A 24,255-nucleotide genomic window follows, 5' to 3' on the forward strand; every position below is an offset into this window, starting at 1 on the left:
TTCTTTCCCCACATTGGTCACGGCTCTCCCATGGGAGCGGCTGCTGGAACGGAAGCGACTGTCCTGTGGGCCCAGCCACGGGCAGCTGAAATAAAGCACCCCCTGCCCGACGGAAAGCTGACTGCAAAACAGGCTGCAAACAAAACGGCTATGCCACGTTTTTCCAGAAGTTTCATAATGCAGCATACGGTCCTGGGGGTGCTTTGGTTTTTGGGGTTTTTTCAGGTTGGATTATTTTTCCTGGCGATAGTTCTTGGGCACGATGGGTTGATTCCTGACTTAAATCAGGTTGCTAAAATTCAACCCAGTATGTGTAAGCTTAATTAGACATCCCACAAGAGATAAAAAAATATCTGTGATGAAATGGTGTGTGAGTCAACATGTTTCATACTAGGACAAGCCTGTCCCTTCTGCTGGACTTTATGGAAGTTCTGGAAGTGCCCAAAGAGGACACACAGGAACCAGAACAGCGCAGGGAACGCAACTGACTGGGTTAAACGGGGAGACCCGACACCGTGACCCAACGGACCAGAACAGTTAGTTTGATATTTGCATGCAGCTTACAGACTTTCACACCTCTTTGAAGGGCTCCCAGTTAATTCACTGCATTTTTTATAACCATAGTTATTTTACTGGCATTCATAATCATTTTAGAACATATAAAATGTTTGGACATATAAAATGTTTTAGAACATATAAAATGCTGGCAGATGCAGCATAAGTTTCCCATTCTAGGAAGGAAACAAAGTTGAAACAGACAAAAAAACCAAACCACAACACAAAAGTCAAACCACACAACCAAAACCCCCCCCAGCTCAACACCAAATAAAAAAGCCGGGGACACGAGCACGGGGAAGAAATTAGCTCACGGTTCTTGTTGAAGTTCTAAATCCAGTTAAGTTACCTCAGCCGGCAACACCTACAAGCCTCTACAGAAGTAAATCACTCAGTTCAAAAGTAACCCTCATCAGCGGCCCTCGAGGTGTGCCTCGCTGTCCCACAGCACGCACCAGCAAAACCGAAGGGCTGGCGCCTACGAGGCACCATCGGGTTGGTTTCAGGTGCGGTGCCCAACACTCACCGCTGGCGGCCAGACTGGCACTCACTCCCAGGGAAAACCGGGGGGTGCGGCAAAGAGGGTGGTCAAGGTTCTGTTAATAACACTGCCCAGATGCACACATTTCGTCCTGTAGCACACTTCGATGCCGTTCTCATGTGTTATTACAGTTTGTAGCACAAAATCTGTTTCCTATAATTAAGATCAAACTGCCAACAGAAAAACAGAAGGTTTGCGCATCGGAAGCAAGCACTTCAGTTAGTCTTTTCAAATGCATTCCAGGACAGCGATAGTCTTAGACTCAAGTATAAGTTTGGATTATTTTCATTCTTCCATTTATTAGCAAAACCTACCGCTGCTCTCCTCAGTTAAACGCTGCCTGGTGAACCACTCGAGCAGGACGAGAGCACCGTCTGTCCTGAGCTACTGCGCAGCGCCGACGCAGCCCCACTTCAGCGCCACGCCATTCCTTGGCACATCCTCTCGCGTTCTTCTACACACCTGGGACTACTTTATGGAACAGACTCTGGGACTAAGACCCTTGAGAAATTGTTTTCAATTCTCATCTAAATCCTTTCTACTTGAAGCATGGTGTGAAGCACCATCACTTTCTGTTAGAATTGCATTATGTATTTTTAAAAAGAAACTTTACGAAGTTAGAATATTTATGAAGTTGCCTTAAACAGGAGCATCTTTCCTTTTTGCCTAAAGATACCGTACCACAACTGCAGAAATCGCTGCGAAAGGAAAGGAACGTCGCTCTCACCCGCTCTGCGGAGCTGCAGCAGAACCAACTACTACACGCGTGGCCAGCAGGACCGGGGCAGTGACCGACCCCTGGAATGGGCACTGGTGAGGCCCCACCTCGAGGGCTGTGCCCAGTTTTGGGCCCCTCACCACAAGACAGACACTGAGGGGCTGGAGCGTGTCCAGAGAAGGGCAACGGAGCTGGTGAGTGGTCTGGAGCACAAGTCTGGTGAGGAGCGGCTGAGGGAGCTGGGGGGGTTCAGCCTGGAGAAGAGGAGGCTGAGGGGAGACCTTCTCGCTCTCTGCAGCTCCCTGAAAGGAGGGGGTAGCCAGGGGGGGTCGGGCTCTTCTCCCAAGGAACAGGCCATGGGACAAGGGGAAACGGCCCCAAGTTGCACCAGGGGAGGTTTAGGATGGATATTGGGAACAATTTCTTCATGGAAAGGGCTGTCAAGCATTGGAAGAGGCTGCCCAGGGCAGTGGTGGAGTCGCCATCCCTGGAGGTGTTTCACAGCCGGGCAGACGTGGTGCTGAGGGACACGGGGTAGTGGGGGTTTGGGCAGGGTTGGGCTGATGGTTGGACTCAATGATCTGAAAGGTCCCTTCCAACCCGGGCAATTCTAGGATTGTACGTACACACCAGTGCAAGTGGGAAATCTTATGTCTTATTAACTCGCCTTCTCCATCAATGCTTATGTCCAATCTGGAGGATGATGTGTTATGTGGCTTTTTAAAATGGAAGACGTAGATAATGTCACTTTTATCAGAAAGAAGACTTCAATGGTATTTGGGCGTTTAAGATTACTGGATAGATGCAACACCCAGAGAGGTTCCCTGCTCTTGTGACACCCCCTTCTCCTCCAGCCGCTGTACAGGTCACATTCCCTACAGACAATGATAATTAATTAGTTGATCAGAACATTTAGAAACCCTTAAAGGAAAGCACCAGCAATCAAATCCTACACTTCTTACAACAAAATCCCGGGCTGAGCAGGCAACCACTCCAGTCGGTACAGCCAGAGGAGAGCAGAAAAACCCCTGAGGGGTAGGAGGGCTCCTTTCAAAGGGCTTCCACACCTCCAAACACCTAAAGACAATGAATTTGTGTCTCTTCGGCAATTAAGAGAGGCAGAAATGGAGTAAGACAGCACACTCACATATATGCTGCCAAATCTAAAGCAACAAGTCTGCTATTTTGATAGCTGTGCACAAACTGCACATTTACAAAGGATGTCAACTGTTTCCTAACTGGGGTGCGCTGCCCTTCAAATGGGGGGGAAAGAGCCCTCAGACACCTCCCCAGATTTGGAGAGAGGTTCCTGCCTGTTCAAAGTTACTGCTGCCTTGTAAAGAATCAACATTTTGCCTGCAAATTAGTATTGTGCGTTCCCTCTGATTATTTTTTTCAGAGCTAGAAAACACTGCAGAAAGGTATCCTGATGGAGCAACAAGCCCCCAGCCCTCCGAGAACAGCAACGCTGCCTCCAGTTCCCAAAGCCCAGACCAGCGGGGACTGGAGCTCTGCGTCCTCCGACGCCACGCAGGGATTTGCCATACGTTTTACGGGTGTAACAGTGAGTGTTCTCTCCGTCACCCAAACCCCCCCACAACCACCTGTTCCAAAGGGCTGGGATTTTCCGTACCGTTTGAAGCGCCTGTCCTCATGCTTATTTCTTGAGTTTGTGGGTGGGGAGGGCAGATCCAGGGGTTCCCGCAGCAGGCGAACAAAAGGCCGCCAAGCCACTGACCATAAATCCAACCGAGAGATTTGTTCGCCTCTGAGAGCTCTGTGTCTCGGTGGAATTACGCAGCAGCCCTGCGACGCTGACAACGCAACGCCTGTACTCGAACAACGCAAAAGCATACAGCAGGATAAAAGGGAAAAAAATAAAAAGAAGAATAATACTATAAAAACGACACGATTTTCTACAATATTTTCTCTCTGTAGCTTGGGCAGGCGGAGGGCAATGCTCCAAAGCCCGTGGCACGTACCAGACCATCTTGCTTCTGGCACTCCCTTCTTCACCAAAATCTTCCGCTGTGCGTGGGACTTCTTCTAATTTGGAAAGCCCGATCTGACCCAGTCCTATTAAAATAAATCCTTTATAATTGCTAGATACAAGTTATTAAAGTGTTGTTCGCAAATCAGCAACGTTTAAAGAACAAACTGTGCGTGACAGATCCATTAAAGCGTTCAGCCATTTATAAGCTTCATAAAATTGCCCATCTGCCCGAAAGATGCAGGAGCTCAATTTGGGAAAACAGCACATACAGAAAAGCCCCCAAAGTTGATGGAAATGTCTGGATAGTGATTTCTGAGGGCAACAAAATATTCCTTTTCAAGCTAATCAAAGTTATAATTGTATTTTCGCACAAGACGATTTGTAACTAGACAATTCCATACGTCATTAACGCCTCCTGTGAGGCACCCGAGACGCACGGAGCGATGAGCAAACACGCGTAAGTACACTTCTGATTTCTGACTGCACAAAATAAAAATCTGCATAAACACACACAACACTAAACAAGAGAGATGCTTTTGGCAACAGGGCCTTCATTTATGCAGGATAAATAAATTCAATAAATACAGATGATGGTGGAACTGCTTGCCATTAGCCAGGAAAGAATCATCAGAAACAAATGCTGTCAAATTACGTATTGTGTTATCTCAACAGAAGAGCATCGAGATTAAATGAATACAAATGAATCGCAGCTCTTAATACTCACGGAAAATATTCTCTAGGCTTTTTTTATTTGTTTGTTTTGACAGAAATAGAATATACCAGAGCTTTAATGGAAAGTGAAATTACTTTCTGTTTTACTCTGTGTCTGAAGCAAGGTCAGAACAGCTATTAGAGCTCTTAAAACATTTCTGATTTTGTCAGGGTTACCAGATTAATAGGACAGGACCAACCTTTGTTCCTCACGTATAAAGCCTCGAAGGCTTTCAATTGCTAAACTCATTACAGGATTCTTTCTTTCTGTAGGTCCTGTTAAGATTTGAAAATTAAACACTCGCTAGGAATCCTACATATAAGAAGCAGGCTAGAAAAGAGCAGCATTTAGTTTGGGAAAAAATGCGTATAATTAGCAACCAAATCGCCATTCTCCCAGCCACCTCCCCGAGAAATTATTAGAGCTCCTGTGCAGTCGGGGTGCCTTGGCAGCCCAACACAGCGTGTCACTACCGCACCCCGGCGCTTAAAATGCTCGTACACGTGACGACGACAATCCCCTGCTTTGGTTATCTCGCGTTTCCTTATACCACCCACCGCCATTTCTCACCTCTACGGCAAGTTTGGAGCCAGCGAACGAAGAGGGAACGAACAGCTCATTTACAATGCTGGCAATACATTCGGAATAACGCTGGAAGATCTCAGGCCTATGCACGGTTTGCAAACGGGGTGGGGAGGAGGACAAACCAAACCACTGAACATCTGTAACATGGTAAAATAACGTCAAAGCTCTTCTCAAGTTATCTTCTTTAGACCCATAAAGCCTAACTCACGGCACGCACACGGCTGCTGCCAGCTCTTCCAAGCGTGCCTCCGTTTTGCACGGTGAGCATAAGCCTACTTGAAAGTCTGCGTTCAGAAAAAGGGAAATACATTTTGAAAGTCTACTTAGGTGAACTCGAACGTTGCAATTAAGACAGCCCTGACTGTAACAAACTACCATCGTCAGAAAGACTACCAGGATGTTCATTCGAAAGCTTGTCACGCCTTATTAAACTGCATTTAACTTTGAAAAGAGAAAGCCGCTCGCCCTTTCTGTGCACAAGGAGAAGGTAATGAGTTATTTAAAGTAAAGAGAACATCTAAACAACAGTCGGGTATGAAAGAGATCATGAATAAATTCCAGTTTTAAACTGAAAGAAAGCTTCTAAATAGGAGACAACTCACGTCTGGCAAGAACCCTTCCCGTCGACAGGAGGGCAAGAGGCGGCTGGCGAGCTGACGAGAGGCAGCGCTACGGGAGAGCTCGGGCTCCCGACACCCGGTAACAGCCACCCAGAACCGAAACCGCCGCCGGTTCAGGGGGACCGTGCGCGAGAGGTCCGAGGCAACAGACGCGTGTGCCTCTGATAGTAAAGTTTGGGACCGGGCTGAAGCCCTGCACACGTAAGAGCAGCACCTGACGACAGGCTTCCACGCCAAACCCTTCAGTCGGGAGCCAGAGCACCCAGAGGTGTAAGAGTTAACGAACACCTCCACCGCACCCCCCACTGAGCTTGTGGCAGTAATGCTTCTGGAGTACTCGCTGAGAACGGCTAAGTGCTGACGAGATTCCCTAGATCACCTAATGCACAGCATCAACATTGACATTTGAAAAAAAAAAATTAAAAAAGAAGAATTTTCTTGAAACTTATAACACTGAAAGGGAGGAAGGAATGTAGGGAAGTGTGTAAGGACTACGTCTTTTCCCATTTTTCAGCAACTAATGTACATCTTCTCCATAGTTCATTAATTACGATAGCTGAAGAAGGTAACCATGGGCTAATTGTTCAACTCTCTTGTCAAGTTGTGTAACATATCACTGCAATATAATAATGCTTTTTCGAGTGGAAAGTAAACAGCTGATGTTTGAGAGAAAAGCCAAGGTAGAAACCAATGTTTACTCAGGTTTAGAAATTTTCTTTCCTATTTATGAGATCAAATTTGAGTGTTCCACATCAAGAATTCTAAGATAATTTAATTACAGCAATAATTCAATTTAACCTTAAAGAAATGTAAATCAAAGCTGAGATGCATAGTAGAAGACACAAAAAAAAGAACACAAAACTAGAATGTAATTAATTTACTACATGAATAAACATGTTTATTCTATTTCAAGATTACTCAGAGTGCATATACTGATTTGTTTCAGAATCTACTTCAGATATTCTTGTGACCGACGCTCCGTGCGAGTATGGCGTAAAGGCTTTCAGAAGTCGAGACGCAGAGGACACCATCCACCAAGCGCAGGGTGCCCACTCCACTGCCGCCACCTTGGCTGTCTCTCAGAAGCTCCCGGCCCCGCACTGTCCCCAGCGGGACGCGGGCCAGCAGCACGGCGGGGTGGGAGAGCCAGGGAGGGCCGTGGGCACGGAGTTGTGGAGATACAGCCATCGTATTCCCAACTCCACAAGTGCTCAGAAGTGGAACTGCTTATCTATTTACCCAACTCGGGGAACTATGCACAAAGTAAAGATTTGTTTCCGTGTTGCACGGCTGGTTTCATTTTCACAGCCGAGGTGCACGAGTTACCCGTGGGCAGGCAGCCGTGGGACGGGGGGTACTCCCAACTCTCCCCACAGCAGCCACGTGCCCAACTGCAATTACTTGAAGTTCTTCCCACCTCTCCCTTTCTCACAACGTGACAATACTCTTTCAGTCCAGCAAGCGAACGGCGTTGGGAGGAGGGCTGCAGACGCCTTCAAGATGGCCATTACTCAGAGCTGAACTCTCCTCAGCCTCCCCGACCCTCTCTTTTCCTTGGCAAAGACATTCTGCCCTGTCCGAATCCTTCGGGAACAGCACTGCTATTGCAGGGTACAGCAAGGAGCTGAAGGCAAAAGCCTGTACTCTCTAATTCCAGACTGAAGGCCCCTGAAGTCATAATACTAAATAATCAAAATTGTGAACAGACAGTGAGGAACAGAAAACAGCGTCACTGATTCACATCAGTTTATTCCAGCCCACGCTTGGATATCTTTCCAATTGTACTTGTTACACTGACAGTACTTTATTTTGACCAGAAGCAAGTCCAAGTTTAAAAAAAGTCAAATAACATCTGTATGAGGGGATTACAGAGGAAATTAGTAAGGCATTTTATAGCTTAATACCCCAAATATAAAAATGTAAATCCTGTGTTTAGTCAGATCTCTAGTCAGTATGGACATCTTGAAATTTAATTTGTTTTATTTTCTATTTGGCCTTTCATTTTTCTCTTTTTTTAAAAAAAAAATCTCCTTTTAAATACAGTGATGTATTGTTTAATCAACTTTGGATAACAAGACTTAACTTTTAACCCTAACATGAGGGTCAGTCTCATACTTTTTGTGGTGTAGTGCACACAAAGCACTAACACGCTAACGTTAAGGTCAACATCACTTCGAAGTTCTGCTGCATTAAACTCTGTTCCCGTAAAGGTTTGCTTACCCTGCCAGCGATACGAACAGCGCAGCTGGAGCTGCTGGGAGCACTCTGGGTCCCAGGATTTTATGTTAAGCAGGGGGAAAATCCACCACAAACTCTGTAGGGGGTAGAAAGCATCTGTCTTCACCTTTGGGTAGCTGCTGGCCTGCAGCAGTAGCTGCCCAGCCGGTGAGGCTGTGTGTGCCGGGGGTGACGACTCAGCTACAGACCTCGTAGGTGTGGGCGTTCACACCGCCCTTCTTCCACGTGGCGTCTGCGTGTTGGCTCTAGTCCTGCCGACACCACAGTTAATGACAGCACACTTCGCTTGACAAGGGTTTTGAGGTTGCCGTGTTGGCACTCTCACATTTACAGCTTTAGGCACCTTGGGTGTCAGCATCTGTGTCATCTGAAAGTCATCCCAAACACCGATTCACTTACAAGTCCTCTTTTTAGGTACCGTGTCTACTGCGAGAAGACGCTGTAACTGGCAGGGTGACCGAGGAGCCTTAGTGCCAACAGCTCCTTAATCCCTCCCAGATTGAGAGGCACAAACCGGGCCGGGCTAACCGATGGCGCCTCTTGTTCTCAGCCCCCTCCTCCTGCCCGTGATCTCCCCCAAGGGCAGGTACTTCAAGGAGACAAGGATGGTGGACACAGAGCGCTTCCATCCCATCCTTCACAGCAGGGCAGCTCACACCACTGACCAGACCTCTCCCTGACGGTCCCTTCCGGGATCCCCGGGCTCCGGCTACTTTAAAAGACGGCAAGAACCTGCCAAGCACTTTCTGGGATTGCAAACCTACCGCAGCGAGCCCCTCCCTACCGATATCACAACGCTTTCCACCAGGAACTGCTCTGGCAGAGCTGTATTTTGGGTAAACCTAGAAAGGAGCAGGGGAGGAATAATAAAATTCTATTTGCAAAAGCATACGCTTGTTTAATTGCCATTTTCGTTACAGTTTCAGACACTGCCAGTTTGTTCTTAGTAAAAAAAAAAAAAACCACCACCAAAAAAACCCAAGCATAACAAAACCAAAAACGACCATTTCAAATATTTCAGCACTGAGTCAAGTACCAAGCCTTATCCAAGGACTTCTATTAACACTCATTTTCCGACCTGACATTTCTTTTTATTACCAATACCCAGGAGTTTGCTTCAGAAAGTTCTAACACCCCCCTTGGATTTTGGCGCTGGTATAACACTGGCTGGCTCTGAACGCTCTCGCCAACGTGGTACACAAAATATAGTGATGAAAGAGATAATGCAGCTCCTCGTGCCTTCTACTGGAGTCAGCGTGCTCCAAAGTCAGTCTTCATGGCTTAGTTTCATTTTCATTCTCAGCTGTTTCGACACGGAGCAGATCTCCGTGCTCTGCTCCGGATGACTCGTGCTCTCCAGGGGAGCGCTGGATATTGAAGTCAGCCTGACTTGAGCGCGCTGGTGTCAATACTGACGGACGCATACTACAGCACTAACAAACTGTTTTCATCTGTAAAGCTAAAACAGAATTAGCCTTATTTTTTCAACTGAATTATTTCAGTTGAGTACTCAGTCAAGGCAAGAGATTTCTGTGCACCCTTATCCCGTTCCTTTTTAACTCCCAACACTTGATACCGTCTATCCTGCTGTACAGCAGGGCATTTCCGAAGCTTTTCCTACTGGATAAGCTTCCAGCCACGGGAGATCTTATGCAGGCAGCAGAGTCACATCCGCACAGCTCTCCCGTGGCAGATATTTATGCTGTATAACGTCATCCCCGAGCGAGCGCCAAGCCAGTGGCACTTCCAGCAGCCGTCCGGTCTCATGAGCACGGCATTCGCCCCAGCTCATTAACCTCACACGGCAGCAGTTGGGCTCTTGGAACGCCCCGTGTTTAGAGATGCTCCTGCTTCTGCCTTTTTCCTCCCACGGTTTTTGTTTCCTTTCTGTCGCAGAAGGATATTCTAATCACACAAACAATTCCCAATATCCCACACCATCACAGCATGGAAACAACAGCAGGAGGACCAAAGCAAAACCCCTCACCATCAAATACAAATCCAGTGATTTGTCACAAAACATTGCCATAAAATTACTTGCATAGAATTATGTTTCTGTATTTATAAAAGTTTGTTCCTCAGCTTTCTGAGAAGCCGTACGCAGTCAGGCCGCTGTTAACTTGCCATCAAGAGCAGCCACGGTCCTCAGCCCTCCATCCGCCACCGCTGCCTCTCCACACATGCCCCCGATGGCAGCCAGGGCTCCTCTCCCGCTTCCGACATGTCTTGTCCAGGTTCCCACTTTTCCTACCAAACGCCTTTTAGTTCTACGCGTTCGACTCAAAGGAAAGGCACGTCACAGAATGATTTCCTGGCCGTAGCCCCTTGGGCCACAGCGAGCACCAGGAGGCAACCCCAGCACCTTCCCATTCCCAGTTGATAATCCCCATTCCTTGTGCTCCATGGCTCCGGAAGAGCCCCTTCGGAGGCGTTCAAGCGTGGTCCTGGTTGGACACGCTCCGGTTGGTGCCCCCATCTCCACGGGCACACGCTTTGTGGAAGAGAAGGGTGGTCAGTTTTCAGGGATGGGCAGACATCTCAGTACAAAAGTACAGTCTCTGGTATAAAAATGCGGAGAAATAATATTTAAGAAAAACAAATCACTCGTGTAACTTTAAAGAGCTCATCTTAAAAGAAAAGTCATGGAGCAATTAAACACCATCTTGAAAAACAGGCTCCTAAACTTAAGGAGAGAGACAGCTTTAGAAGCATTTTCTTTGGCAGAGGTTGACTTTCACAGTATTACAACATCCTCTTCCAATTTTCTTTAAGTGTTGTATGTTTTGACAATGGCAATTTTTGGAGAAATGAGCTTTCACCATATCAGAGAATTGCTGTCTGTAGCTGAGGTCTCCCATGACAAGACAGTCACTCATACAATATAGCCTTCACTTTCATTTCATCAGAAAAGTTACATCCCGCCATGATCTGAAGCCAAGCATTCATAAATTGAAATCACAAGTGGCACGTTACATAAACGAGCTGTCTGCAAGCAAAATACAGGGAATTTCATCTTCATGCAACAAATAGCATGTATTTCTTGAGTGGGAAGCGCTGCAATCTGCTGCTCCAAGAGCTCTTTGCTTTTGGCACAAACTCCCTTACCCTGCCGGTATTATATAATAGCACTAATATAATTTACAGAACTACAGTTTTTTTTTAAAAAAAAAATAAAATCAACAACTATAAGGCCAAAATGGCAGGCTGCCAGGGTAACCGGGCCATAGATCAGATCTTCCTCCGCGTTCGCACAGAACCAGCCCAGTGCAGCCCCGCGCGCTCCCCGCTGCTCGCGGGTGACCGGTCTGGGCTGTGCAGAGCCTGGCACGGCACACCGCCACCCGAGCTGGGACCGCGGCACTCCAACGAGCAGCGGCGCAGGGAAGAGCCAAGCGAGGGGACGGAGACAGGAGAAGATAAGAGAAGCCAAAAGGAGAAGGGGCTGGCTCATCAACATGAAGGAAAAGTGCCCAGTTTGGCATTTTCCACCAAAACGCCAGCTCACTGCCAGTGACAGAAACTAGCTCTGTCCGGCAAGAAGCAGCTGGCTGATGAGATTTCCAATTATTTTTTTTTTCCCCTTGGCAAGTCTGATGGATTTTTTTGCAAACTAAAAACCTGCCAGATAATTGTTGCTGCTCATAAACTCATTGTTGGTCGTGCATTGTTTATTTTTTCCTCACAATCGGTGCTGTAGCTGTTAGAGCGCCGTGGGGTGAAGCGGAAACGCTCGGCGGGTCAGTTTGACACACGCGGGCACACGCTGTGTCAGTACCAGTTCACAGGCCCGACCATGCTAATAAAGTCATTAAAACACAAACGGAATAAAGGTTTGTGTACAAACCGATCATGTGTTGGCAACCTACATGCATTGTTTAACTAATTAATTATGCAAGTCTATGTTCCCCCAAAGTTTTAAAACATTAATTAGAATCTTAAGTACGCCTTTGTAAGTGCGAGCTGTTCCACAGCCGAACCAGTGCAGACCTCCTGCCTTTTGCCTTTCTCTCCTTTCCCCCAAAGCCGTTGCCCACATTCTGCTTCTTGCCGTGTTTGCAGCGATCTGTCTGCCAACAGCCTGGAACTTCAGAGCAAACACAAACACCCCAGCCCCCAAAACACCAAAAATAAACCCACCCACCCACCCCCATTTTCAAAACGCCCTCGGAAAAGAAAGCCACTTTGCCCAGGGCTGGTTTCCCCGGGCAGCGGGCTCAGGGTGCCAGAGGGACATAGGAGCCACTGCAGAGCCACCGCACACAGTGCCGGTCCCTCCACCTGGAAGTGGTCCTTCACCGCCCCAGGGGCCACCTCCTGACCTGACGGGCCTTTGCTCTCCAGCGGCTCTGCGGTACGGGGCTCGCATCAGCCATGCGCTGGAATAATTCACAACCCCAAACCCACCACAAAGTCAGGACTCCTCCACATACCTTGGTACGCAAAGGGACATACACCATTAAGCTTTTGTTGAAAAGCTACCTTACTTGGAGCTAGAACCGAGTTCTAAGAATTCCATGGAAGCTTCCAGTGAAGAACTGGCCACGCACAGCATAGCCACTTCCCCCATCAACAGCTTCCCAAGGGCAGCCAAGGGGAAGGCTAACGCTGGTGCCTCTTCGCAGGGCTTGTTCAGTCACAGCGTCTCGCTGCAGAGCTCTTTCTTTCCCCTGAACTCCAGATGCAGCTCCTGTTCTTCTTACCACTGCACCACCATTTGGCCATCTGTGTGTACCCAGATGTAAACCATATAAACACACATTGCTTTTGTTGAAACAAAGAGTTGGAAATAATTCCGCCAATTCGATTCATCGTCTCTCTCACAGTCCTTCATCATTTTTAAGTATACGAACTCCCTAAAAACGAAGTGAACAAAGACATTTTGCAACTTTGGGTACACATATTTAAATCTACATTTCCTTCTGATTGTCACAGATCATTTTTTCTATCATGTAGGTTTTTTGTATTTTATTTTTATATTAAATTTGTCCATGACCAAATATTGCACTTCCAAATTTCGTAACATTTGCTTACTCCCTCTTCTTAATACCAAGCCTCTAGTCTGCATTACATTGATATTTAAAAGGGTGCAGCTGTCCTTTCACTTTTATAACATCTAAATGTCATAATTTATTGTGAATATTATGCATGAACTATCTGAAGTTTTGGGGTTTGATCTCAAAAGCTGGAGGAGTGCAGATGAGTAAAGGGAAGGCACACAAGCAGTTTTGCAGACAAAGCAGCAAACTGCTGGGTACCCGGCTCTGCGCTAAACCACTCTCATCATCTGTTATCAAAAGCTCTTTATGTGCATTTCAGTATTTATATTCGCGTTAGCTAAGAAAACAAAAAGCTCCAGCATTTTCATCCATCTTTTACACCCCTTTCAAGTTTCTAGTTTTTCTCCTCTCCTCTATTTCTAACAGGGACTGGCTTTTCCTAACAACTTCTGAGACTCTTGTAAAGAGGCGAACTTTGATGAGTAGAACACCCTAGAGAAAAACATTCGCCATTTAATCAGTACTTTTAAAATAACAGTGCTACTGAAATACCCCATCGTCCCTTTCAACTACCTACAAATGGTGTTTAGGTACCTGGCAGAAGACTCTCTCTTTACAGTACAAAGTTGTGGAACAAGTATAGTGCACATAATATCACTTAAATAGCATATAACTGATTTCAGAAGAAATAGCCATTTGTCAGCTTTTTGACCTAGGAAGCTTCACGAAGAAGTTACAGGCCGAGAAAAGGGACACAGATTTACCACTAATCCCGACACTGCAGTCGGCTGTGCCGGCCACCGTTCGATCAGCCTGACAACAACTCAACACGCTTAGCGTTACTTTTTCACCTAATCTGTCTTCAGTGTCTTTCACGTCGCTTTATTCCTCTCATCAGTTTAGGAAAAATCAACTAAGGAGTGAAGGACTAATAACAATAAACAAGGCGTCTATCCATTCATTTTCAAAAGATTGTTTTAAGAACTGGGAGGGGAGGGGGACGGATATCAGTCAGCGGTTTTTCAACAGAAAATAACCCAGTGTATTACGTGTGGCCATTTCATGAAAAAGAAAAAAGGGCACAAGAAAACACGATGCAGCCCCAGTCCAGTACAGTTTGGAGGATCACAAATACGAGAATTAAACCTGCTTCACACGTGCCAAAGTGATTCACCCGAGTTGAAATTCACCGTTACTGAATTCGGAGCAGAGACGCCTCTTCTCAAAACACGCAGCACCAGGTATTGCTACCCAACATGCGCCAGTTCAGAACCGGCAGCCATTCAAAACCACATCACTAATCTTCATTTTAATAACAACAAAAGCCAGGTAAGTAGATCTTCCTAATGGAACAGAAGTTCCAGGCCCAGCTCCATACAAGTCTTCTTAATAGGTTTCTCTCAGATTTTCAAACCAGTCGCTTACGTTAAGCATTTCCATGCTACGTGAACAATTTCTTCCAGCTGAAAACTGTTCCACTGAAGAGTTAGATGTGTTTATACAACTGGAAACTAAGAAGATTTGGGAGATTTCTGTAGTGTATAGAAATCAATGCTACAGTTAATACATAAACCCAAATACTTTTGGCCAGCAGCAGAACCTAAGTTAGGGCAGGCAAAAGAGAGCAACAGGAGTTACAACATTCCTTGTTTACTGGCATTAATTCTTTCTCTAATAACTGAGAAGTAGATAAACGTGTTAATGTTTTAAAAAGCTTAAGAGTATATCAGCAATAGTCAGTACGATCTTCACTACAAGAAGTGCTACAGCATCCCCGTATTGATCAGGCATAGCCTCAGTAGCTGCTCTCAGTATAAGAAGCATTTTTACTTGTCAGACACCTCATAAAACCGACTTGGAGACTTCCCCGTAAGTTGTTTAGTCCTAGGAAATTGTTAGCCTGCAGGAAAATTGCTGTGCTCCTTTACACTGCTTGTTTTGAAACCTTCCATCCAGGATCTAGATTTTATAAACACAGAATAGCCAGAACTGTACTCGCTTTACAATTTCACTTAAATTGCATTACAAATGGAGAGGTAGTTCATCAAAGGACATATTGCAGCTAAAGCAGCAGATATGAGAGGGTAAGACGGATGTGTGCAGCATTAATCTCTCTAAACCCTGAAACGTCAAGTTAAAAACCTTCCAAAAGTGATTCCACTGCAGCTCTACTAACATTCCTCCCCTTCACCCAGGCGCTTCTCACGAGAGCGGGTCAGAAACGGGCTCCTGTGAGTCCCCAGCCGAGACAAAGGTTTTACCCGAAACAGCAGCAAAGAGCACAATCCTCGCTCCCTGCCCATCAGCCTGCTCAGAACCAGGCTCACGCACGCACCAGGAACTCATGTTTCACCAAAAACAACCAAAAAACCCCCCAAATGCCAAAAGCCTCAGAGCTCTTCATTCTTGAAGCCCTAGGAGACATACAGAAATTTGGAAGAAAAAAAAAAACTATTTCCCAGTTCCATATCATTGTTAGGGATGAATTTTTCCTAAGAAATCATTAAATTTCATTTTAAGGAACTTCAGAGCATTTACTTCTTGAATGCAATGTGAGAAGTGACGATGGCAGAGATCATTAAGCGATTGCAGTTTGCTCAGTCCCACTATACATACATGACGTAAACCTTGAACTATTCTAAAGCAGTTTTTCACCACCCCTTCAAGAGAGTCTCATTTCTCCGTACCGCTGCTTTGTACCACTACATGAAGTCGTCTAACTCGAATAAAATTCCACGGTTAAAATCTAATGAGTTGCATCCAGAATGGTCAAAGTTCACAGGATTTCTGAGTAAAAGCGAAGCCAAAGGAAGAGATGCTGAAACACTAAAACTGCAGAATTTCAGGAATGATATATTCCAAATACCATATTAATAGAGGCCAATGAACAGTTCCCGGTCTCCTCCCTTTGACAGGAGTTTCAGTATTCACGCAAAGTAAACCAAAAGCCACTTGCAGAGGTTTATCCCAGCTAAGAGTCACAGAGCACTTGTGGGCCAGCAGGTTCCCCCCTCGCGTTCCGCTGCCCCTGGCTCCGTAGGGACCACACCGCGACACACGTCTCCAGCGCGAGCGAACCCGGCCGGGCCTCACCTCTGTCGCTGAAGTCATCCACGAGAATGATCTCCGCGATCAGGCTGTCTGGCGTGCGGTTGATAATACTGTGTATTGTCCGCAAGAGCGAAGTCCAGCCTTCGTTATGGAACGGGATAATTATGCTAGTGTTTGGTAGCTTTTCCAAGTACACCTTGTGCTTACAGCTGGGGAGAGAAGAAAATAACCGTATAAGCGGACTGAAACGTCTGGGTTGGCAAGTGCTGCCGTCCATTTGGGCCATTCAACCATCAGGGTTTCTGGCGTGAAATCCAACAGTGTAATCAACCAGTACTTTCACGTGAACCTAGTTCATTTAAAATATTTATATCGCTTACAACGTACAATAAATCCGAACAACGACAAAACTTAAGTACGCTGACTGGAATTAGGCTCTCGTCCTTCACTGGAAGCTTTTTCCTGCAAAATGACAGCGGACAGGTCTTCAACAACATTATTTCCAGAAGACAAATCCTCTTATCAGAAAGAATTCTGAAACATAATATGAAGCAAAAGAAAGTCTGAAGTGATCCTTTTTTGTGCATAGCAGACAAACTTCGTAAAAGCAGACCGAAGTCCAGAAAACAATTCCCCACTCTCCTGGCTGACGCGTGCTCACCGTACGCAAGCCACGGACATCCCCAAGTACAACTCCGACTTCACATCCAGGCAGCCAAAATAATTGCTGCTATTAGAGATAAACCACCACACAACGCTGAAGATGCAGAGTGATACAAGCAAGAAAATATAAACTACCTTTCATTTTTGAAAGGAAAGCCCTGCACCGTGAGCAGCACCCATGCAGTGTCAGTGCTCGACCTTCCCGTTTCACTCTTGACTTCACGCGTTTGAGCAAAACCCCATTCTTTAAAAAGAAATAACGGCCTTGCAATTCAGCTTCCCCTAATAGCCGAGAACATTTCATGAATAATGTTTATGTTACTGGAACCGACAGGATCTCATCTTCCACGTTTTACTGAGAAGGTGGGGAAGGGGCACACTCCCGCTGTTGGCGTGTCACTCGGCTGCGGGGACAAAGGAGCCGCGTGACTCCGCACTGCCCAGGAGAGTCCCACCCTGGTAACGGCATCCCTGCAAGCAGAATCACAACAGCTCTGCGATAAACAAACAAAAGCAACAACAACAACAAGAAAAGGAAAAAAGCTTCGACCTGCCACTCCCGGGCATTAAAACCGCAGAGACATCTTTGCTGTCTTCCAGAAGGAGTGACTGTGCGTATCAGGTACTGCTGTAGGTTATAACGTTGATTTACATACATTTGCAGCTTAGTTTGCATTTCCACTTTATAAGCCTCACTTAGAAATCAATATTTACCCGTTTCTTGTACAGCGACCACATTGAAGAAATCTTCCACAGAAATACTGAAAACCCATAGCTCATACAGTTGTGTTTGCAAAATACAAACTGTTATGTACTTGTGAACAAACAATCAAGTTTTTGGATGCTTTCCTAAAAAATAAGATTTAAATTTGTAATTAAGACATTTTTTTCCCAAAACATGGCAACAATGAATTTGATGACAAGCGATTTGCAAAAATAATACTTTTGGAAACTTTCTAACAAGCAGCTCGCTGGTAGAACACGTGGGCACTCTGGAAAAAGGAGAGCTGCTCTGCAAGGGTGGGAAGTTCGGGGAAAACACTGCTCACTACCCAGTGACAGAAAAGGCTAAGTAAGTATTCTAACGTTTTGGGAAGAAGAAAAAAAAAAATATCCACTGCAGCAACAGCATTAAGTAAAAATTTTTTCTTCTCTGTAGAAGAAGTACAACAAAGGAGGCCCAGTACTAGTCCGTAGCTGCTTCAGCTGGCACATGAAGAAAGCCAGCTCCCAAACCCACCACCCGCTGCTGCCAGCTGTGCGCCAACAGCGATGCTTCCCGGACTAGAACAAACGCAACTGTTATACAGCCAGGTAATTCTTACGCTATTCCTGAAAGCACGATTCTTCTTTAGCATTTTTAAGGCCCAGTATGATTTTAAAACAAAAACACCAGGCAAAACCAAGCCAGAGAACCCCCCGTGTCAGACTACAATTTCTGAAGGATAAGGGGGCAAAAAGATAACACCCAAAAGACCCAAATACATTAGAACGTTGTTTCTTTTTAAATGTCACCCCTCCTGTATAAGAGTATGCCTTTTGTAAGGGGTTCTACTGAAATTTGTGTATTTGCATGGTCAATAATTTAACCTTAAGTGTATACAGAGGGGGAAGGTCATTTCATATCCATTTCAATATTTCATATTTCATATTCTCATCAATTATTTCAGCTTAATTGCATATTCTAAGCGATGAGAAACAGAAACAACATCAATGGACTTAGTTTTAAACTATTTCATTCTTCCTACAGAACGGATGGCCCTACCAGCCCTAGAAGAGAGCCATGCCTAGCAGACAGAAGAGGAAGCCAGCTTACGTTTTGACCTTTGGTCCTCGGTTGTGTTTACTGTTACTTTGAGTCATTGCAAAGGTACCCGGCCACACGTGAACTGATTTCTAGAGAGCGCCAGGAACCACCAAAAGGCCCTTTTCCTACTTTTCTCAAAAAAGCTGGTCATATTCTCAAATTCATAGAAACGGAACCTTAAACGTCATCCCCCTCTATAGTTAAGACCGTCCGTTAGGTTTCATAGCAGCGGCTGACTTGCCTTTCTTCATCACATTCAATTCTGCTCGTTTTCAGCCCCTTGCTCTCCGACACGAGACTCTAACTGTAACAGAGCGTCACGATGTTTTACGAGGCGTAACACAGAAACCATTCCATCTGAAGCTGTATTCAGCGGTACCCACGGCAGCGCGCAGTGGCTCGGTGCTGTGACGGGCTGCGGGGCAGGCCTGATGGATAGCTGTAACACTCGGAAAGGCCCTGAGCTGCAGCGAAGATGCAGTCAGACATCACCGCTGAGACACTGGATCTACCAAGAGAAGAGCCATATACGTGTGCAGCGTTTGTCCAGACTCCGTCAGCGCGGTTCTCTGTATCCTGCATCTCAGAAGTGACGCCACACGCCCTGGCTGCCTGCGAGATGCTACTTGGAAGCACAGACACCGCTTCTTTAAGCCATTGCTTATCTCCGAAATAGCCACCAGGTCTTTCTGCCTTCAACAAAGACCTAGTTACCACATCGCCAGGTCAGACCGAAGTCCATAGTCATAAACTATTACATTTAAATTTATTAATGGTGCCTACAACACAGGATAAACCAGGTAGATGTATGACTCATGTACTAGGCAGAAAAGGTAACAGTTTTTATATGCAACAGTAACTGATATAAATCCATAAAGCTTGACATACATAGATCTATGTTACCTAATATTTCAATTCATCTGTATTTTACTGATGAGAGTGATGTTTAAAGCCAGGAAGCATCAGCGAAGTTATCAGATAAGGTACTGGAAAGATACTTTTACCATTAACTCAACAATTTTGCATCAGCATCGAAGATTTCTAGAAGTGTTCTTTCAACACTAGTTCATTATCAAAAATTCCGCTGAGTGCATCTGGAGAGGAGCTGACATAAAGCTTGATCATAGCTTCAAACCAGCCTTGCTTTATTATTTATGCTGGTTCCAAGGCCATAACATACCTCTTAATAAATAACTATTTCATTTTTCAGCCACCATGAAGTCATACTTCCAAGCCTACATGCTTTTTTGCTCTCAGCAAAACAATCCCAACATGATAACAGTGTTAAGCATTCCTAAGCAAAATACAGACCCTTACTTCAATCGGTCTGTGCCCTAAAATTGATCTGGTTAATAGCTTAACTACGCTGGGGAATGAGTGTGTCAAAAGTGAGATTCTGGATTCTCTACAGAAATGAGAAATTATAATCCAAGAGGCTTTCATATTTCCTGAAGAATGCAATCTTAACAAAATTTATTCAAATAAAAAATAAAGCAAGCTTTACCGTGGAAAGGAGAAGTGCTGGAGAAAGAGACCTGGAAATAAATGGAACAATGAATATTCAGAAGAGGCTAGCAGCTTTACGACAGAGGGGCAGTCCGAACAGTTTCGGCGCGGTAGGGGTTTGCTCCAAGATCTACCTCAATACAGAGGAGACTGTAACACAGTGGATGCCAATTAACATTACTTTACGCTATCCTTTTCATTATCAAGTCATAGTGCAACCGATAAAGGCAAATTAATTACTGTAGAGCTTTAGTATCACATCATATTCTGATTAAGGAATTAAAAAAGAAAAACAACGAAAAGCCAGTGGGGAATTGCAAAAAGCATGCAACTACTAGGTCTTTCAAAATAATTTTTAATACTAGGGTTATTATTTGCTATTTTTAGTTTGTTTCCATCAGGACTGGTTTTTGCCCTAGTGGTATTTTCATCTGGATTAACTTTTAAAATAACTCATGAGAGTTTTGCAGTAACAAGATTAATTTGAGTGGCAAACGAAGACGGAGACTGCTCATTTGACTCGGATAACTGGGCTCCGTGTACGGTGTCCAATGGCTCCTTTGAACGAGGCGTACGTTAGTGTAAGCGCACACACCTCAGATGAAAAACCCGCCAGGAAGTTTGATAGTTTTCCCGTACGGGATTGAGGGCAGAGAACTAAACCGCTCTACCCGGAATGACTGCACCAAACTGATTTTTCGCTTCAGCTTTGATCACAGTAATTCCCATGAAAGCCTTCTCAGGAGCCAGCCCTGGCTGCGCACGCGTACTCACCACCGTGCCCATACTGATAAGGGGATAAATATTTAAGGATGCTAAAAGCACACTATTTGACAGATATTCCACTGTTTTCATTACGTTTTTTCCTCACTTTCATCCTTACCTCCGTACTTGTGTTTCCTCAGATAACCAAATAGCCCAGTGGAATTCTTAATGTCTGAGGTAGCGTTCAGTCAGTCATTCCTTTTGCTCAGAAACTCTCAAGCTGTACTTGAGGTACAGGTGCCTGTAAGTTCAATTGCTGGAGGTAAGGAGCCCGTTGTGTTCTTTAGGTGGACTTTTTCTTAAATTTAAAGAAAGTGCTCAGTTCAAATTTTTGTATTTTTAAACCATGTACTTGTTCTAGACCCTTAAAAATGCAGAACTTTTCAGACAGGGTTCAGTCAAATAATAAATAGTCTTTGGCTGTAGTTTTCAAAATGAAAAGGGGCTGCCATCAAAAGAGATTATTTTAAGACCTTGGAAAGCAAGGGCATTTATTTCAGATGCGCAGCGTTTAGATTCCTGAATCAACAAGTTGGGAGGGGTGAAGAAACAACCATACGTAAATAGGACTCACGGCAGGACTACAGTTCAAGGGGGAGAGGAATATGACAATTGAACCTAAAAAATAATAATAAAAAAATATAATCACTCCTACTGAGCATAAGTATTTTCTGCTTAACCTTAATAGAATTAACCTTGTTGGCCTCTTCTCCCAGGGGAATAATGACAGGACCAGAGGAAATGGTCTGAAGCTGCGGCAGGGGAGGTTTAGGTTAGACATTAGGAGGAATTACTTTACTGAAAGAGTGGTCAGGCACTGGGACAGCCTGCCCAGGGAGGGGGTTGAGTCACCATCCCTAGAGGTGTTTAAGGAACGTCCAGATGTGGCACTTCAGGGCATGCTCCAGTGGCAGAGACTGTAGGCTGTTTGGTTGCCCTCGATGATCTTAAGGGTCCTTTCCAGCCATGAAGATTCTGTGATTAATACTACAGTTGACCTTAATAAAGTACTACAGACGCTTTCCTAAAGATGTGCCTTTTCTTGCATTTAAACATCACATATTGAAGCGCAGCACGCTTATTTGTGGAACAATGCTGAGTAACAGGCTCAGTAGCTAAGGTTACAGGAATGGCAAATTCTTAGCATAAATGTTAATAGATTTCTGCAAGTTATTATTTAATAAACTCTTTAAATCTCAGAATAATTTCTGAGTTAAGTCTGCAAGTGATACACAAACATCTTGGTAGAAATCCCTCGGGAGATAGCCACGACAGTGTCACCCTGCGGGTAAGTGTTCTCTCACCGAGGTTACCCCATTAGTGCTCGGAACAAAGCCAGTGGAGAAGAGGAGAACGTGTGAGGGGCGCTACGCGTTTCCCTTGTACAAACCCTCAGAATTAGGAAGCACCTTCGCAATTTGGACTTCGCCAGAAACATATCTTATGGACACAAACACTTGTGTATGTACGTACAAAAAAACCTGGCAGCAAACAATGAATTTGCTGATGAATCAGATATGATGACATTTTCAAGATTATCATCATGATTCAAGTTACAAATCTTGAATTACACTTTCAAAAACTGCTATCCTTGATCAATCTCTTCCTTCTTTCCAAGATATTTCAGAACTTAATATTTGATATGTCTTATCAAAGACTACCACTAGATCAACAAATTTGTCCTTTAGATACTTTAAGATGAGAATTTTAAGTGACCTCCCTACCAGGGAATGAGCTGATTCAAAATTACAATTTTTTTTTTTATTATTTTTTTTCCCCCAAGTTATTTTCAAATCAGTGAGTACCTCTTCACTGTCTCTGGCCAAAGAATCTCCTTCCTCTCTCCCTTCCATCAGCAGGTCCATTACTAAGCACTAATTATGTTTATGATTCAAGTTTTTGTTCATTACTGTTTTGACAAAGGGAACTCGGGAAGCTGCACAAACCGTTTATCACACACGTCTGACACAGAGTCACTACGAAATCAAAGTTCTTTACAAAAAGCCAAGGTGGAATTTATTGCAAATTATTTGTATAGTGAAAAACGTTAAATAAACATAACTGACAAAGTGGAACTTTCTACCAGCTTTGTATTTGGCACATTCCCACAGTTTGTTATCCCATCTGGCTCCAGGAGCTCAAGGCTTATTCATAACAATGATACACCCTTTAACTCGCTTTATAACACTTTATACTGATTATTCTTTTGAGACACAGAAATCTGCTGGGTTGAAGCAAGAATCAAAACCGAGTTTCTGAACAAAACACTCTTAGAGTCAGCTTCAAAGTCGCAGGAAGACTTTTAGAAGGTTAAAGAATAACAAGAAGCTCCTCTATTCCTGAAATCCTAGCCTGCCTGAGGAAGAAAAAGAAAGCCACCACAGAATTACCTGGAAGCTATCTGCAGCAGGCGCTAATAAAACACAAGTTGAAGAGCGGACCAGGCACAGAGAGAGAGGTGGCGAACAGGAGTTACAACGACACCGCTCTGGTACTCGCTCCTGAGCGCCCGAAGACGATTACGATCCTATTTTGCAGGTTCACCTACTCTGCCGGGCAGAAATAAAGACCAGCATCCTTTCACTTTGAGGGATAGTTCTGTTTAATTCCCTCATGAGTTTATAAGTAGGGAAAAAGAGCCCTAAGACGTCATGCTAGCTTAAGAAAAGATGCAGAACGGCAAAATTCTCCATCTTTACAGCTTCTCTGTTAACAGAAACAGGCAGAAATCCACTGCCTCTGCAGAAGAGCAAACGCGAGAAAATGGGCTTCTAACGCGACGGAGAGGAGAGCGGGGCTGGCGCCGGTGCAGGCGCTTTGCAGCAAGAGCCAGTCCATAACAGCAGCGCTTTGCTTGACCCCGCGGGTGGAACAGCAGCGATATTTCATGCGCATTAAGGGACGCCAGTGGCAATGCCTTGGCCAGTTACCAGGCTCGGGGCCTCCCGGCACATCAACACCTCGGTCACTGCCCTTTCGGGTAGATAATAGCACCGGAGGAGTTCGGTGTCTTGCAGACGGCCCTCGGCTGTGTTCAGGAGGCAGGGAGCAGCCCACCACGGCACTTACTGGATCGTAGGAGCAGCCCATCTCCAATTTTCCTCTCGTAGAGGAAGGGCCAGAGAAAGTGAGAGCAAAACAGGAAGATTGCAATCTTTTTTAAATTTTTCCACTGGCTTTGTCGACACACAGTCTTCACTGAGCTGCTTTTTGAGATCTGACCTTTTCTGTCCCTCGATTAAAGGAACTGCAGCACCCACCGGGCGCTCAGCTTCCAACAAGCCCCTCCACAAAGCCACCAGGACAAAACACTTTCTGGTGCAGATTTACATAGTAATTGTCTTAGCATGTCAAAATACTCAATTTACAGCAACAAGCCTCAGTCACAGCGTGTTTCTGTTCCAATCTAGCCCTGTCAGCCGAGCCTGATAAAGTAGCGATAGCCAGTAATTTCTGCTGCCATTTGACAAGGCTGGAAAATTAGCTCGGGTGTGAGCGGATGGA

At 45.1% G+C, this 24,255-nt stretch overlaps 1 protein-coding gene across 4 annotated transcripts in view; it reads right to left on the reverse strand.

Annotated features, from left to right (window-relative positions):
• GALNTL6 (polypeptide N-acetylgalactosaminyltransferase like 6) overlaps positions 1–24,255 on the reverse strand; it is a 453,529-nt gene that overhangs the window by 225,468 nt on the left and 203,806 nt on the right. For all 4 annotated transcript variants that reach the window (XM_063335688.1, XM_063335686.1, XM_063335687.1 and 1 more), the window contains one exon: positions 16,053–16,219. In XM_063335688.1, coding sequence (XP_063191758.1) covers positions 16,053–16,219 — 167 coding nt within the window. The remainder of the gene's footprint in view (positions 1–16,052; positions 16,220–24,255) is intronic.

Source organism: Chroicocephalus ridibundus, chromosome 5, assembly GCF_963924245.1.
Source record: "Chroicocephalus ridibundus chromosome 5, bChrRid1.1, whole genome shotgun sequence".
NCBI classification, from domain to species: Eukaryota; Metazoa; Chordata; class Aves; order Charadriiformes; family Laridae; genus Chroicocephalus; species Chroicocephalus ridibundus.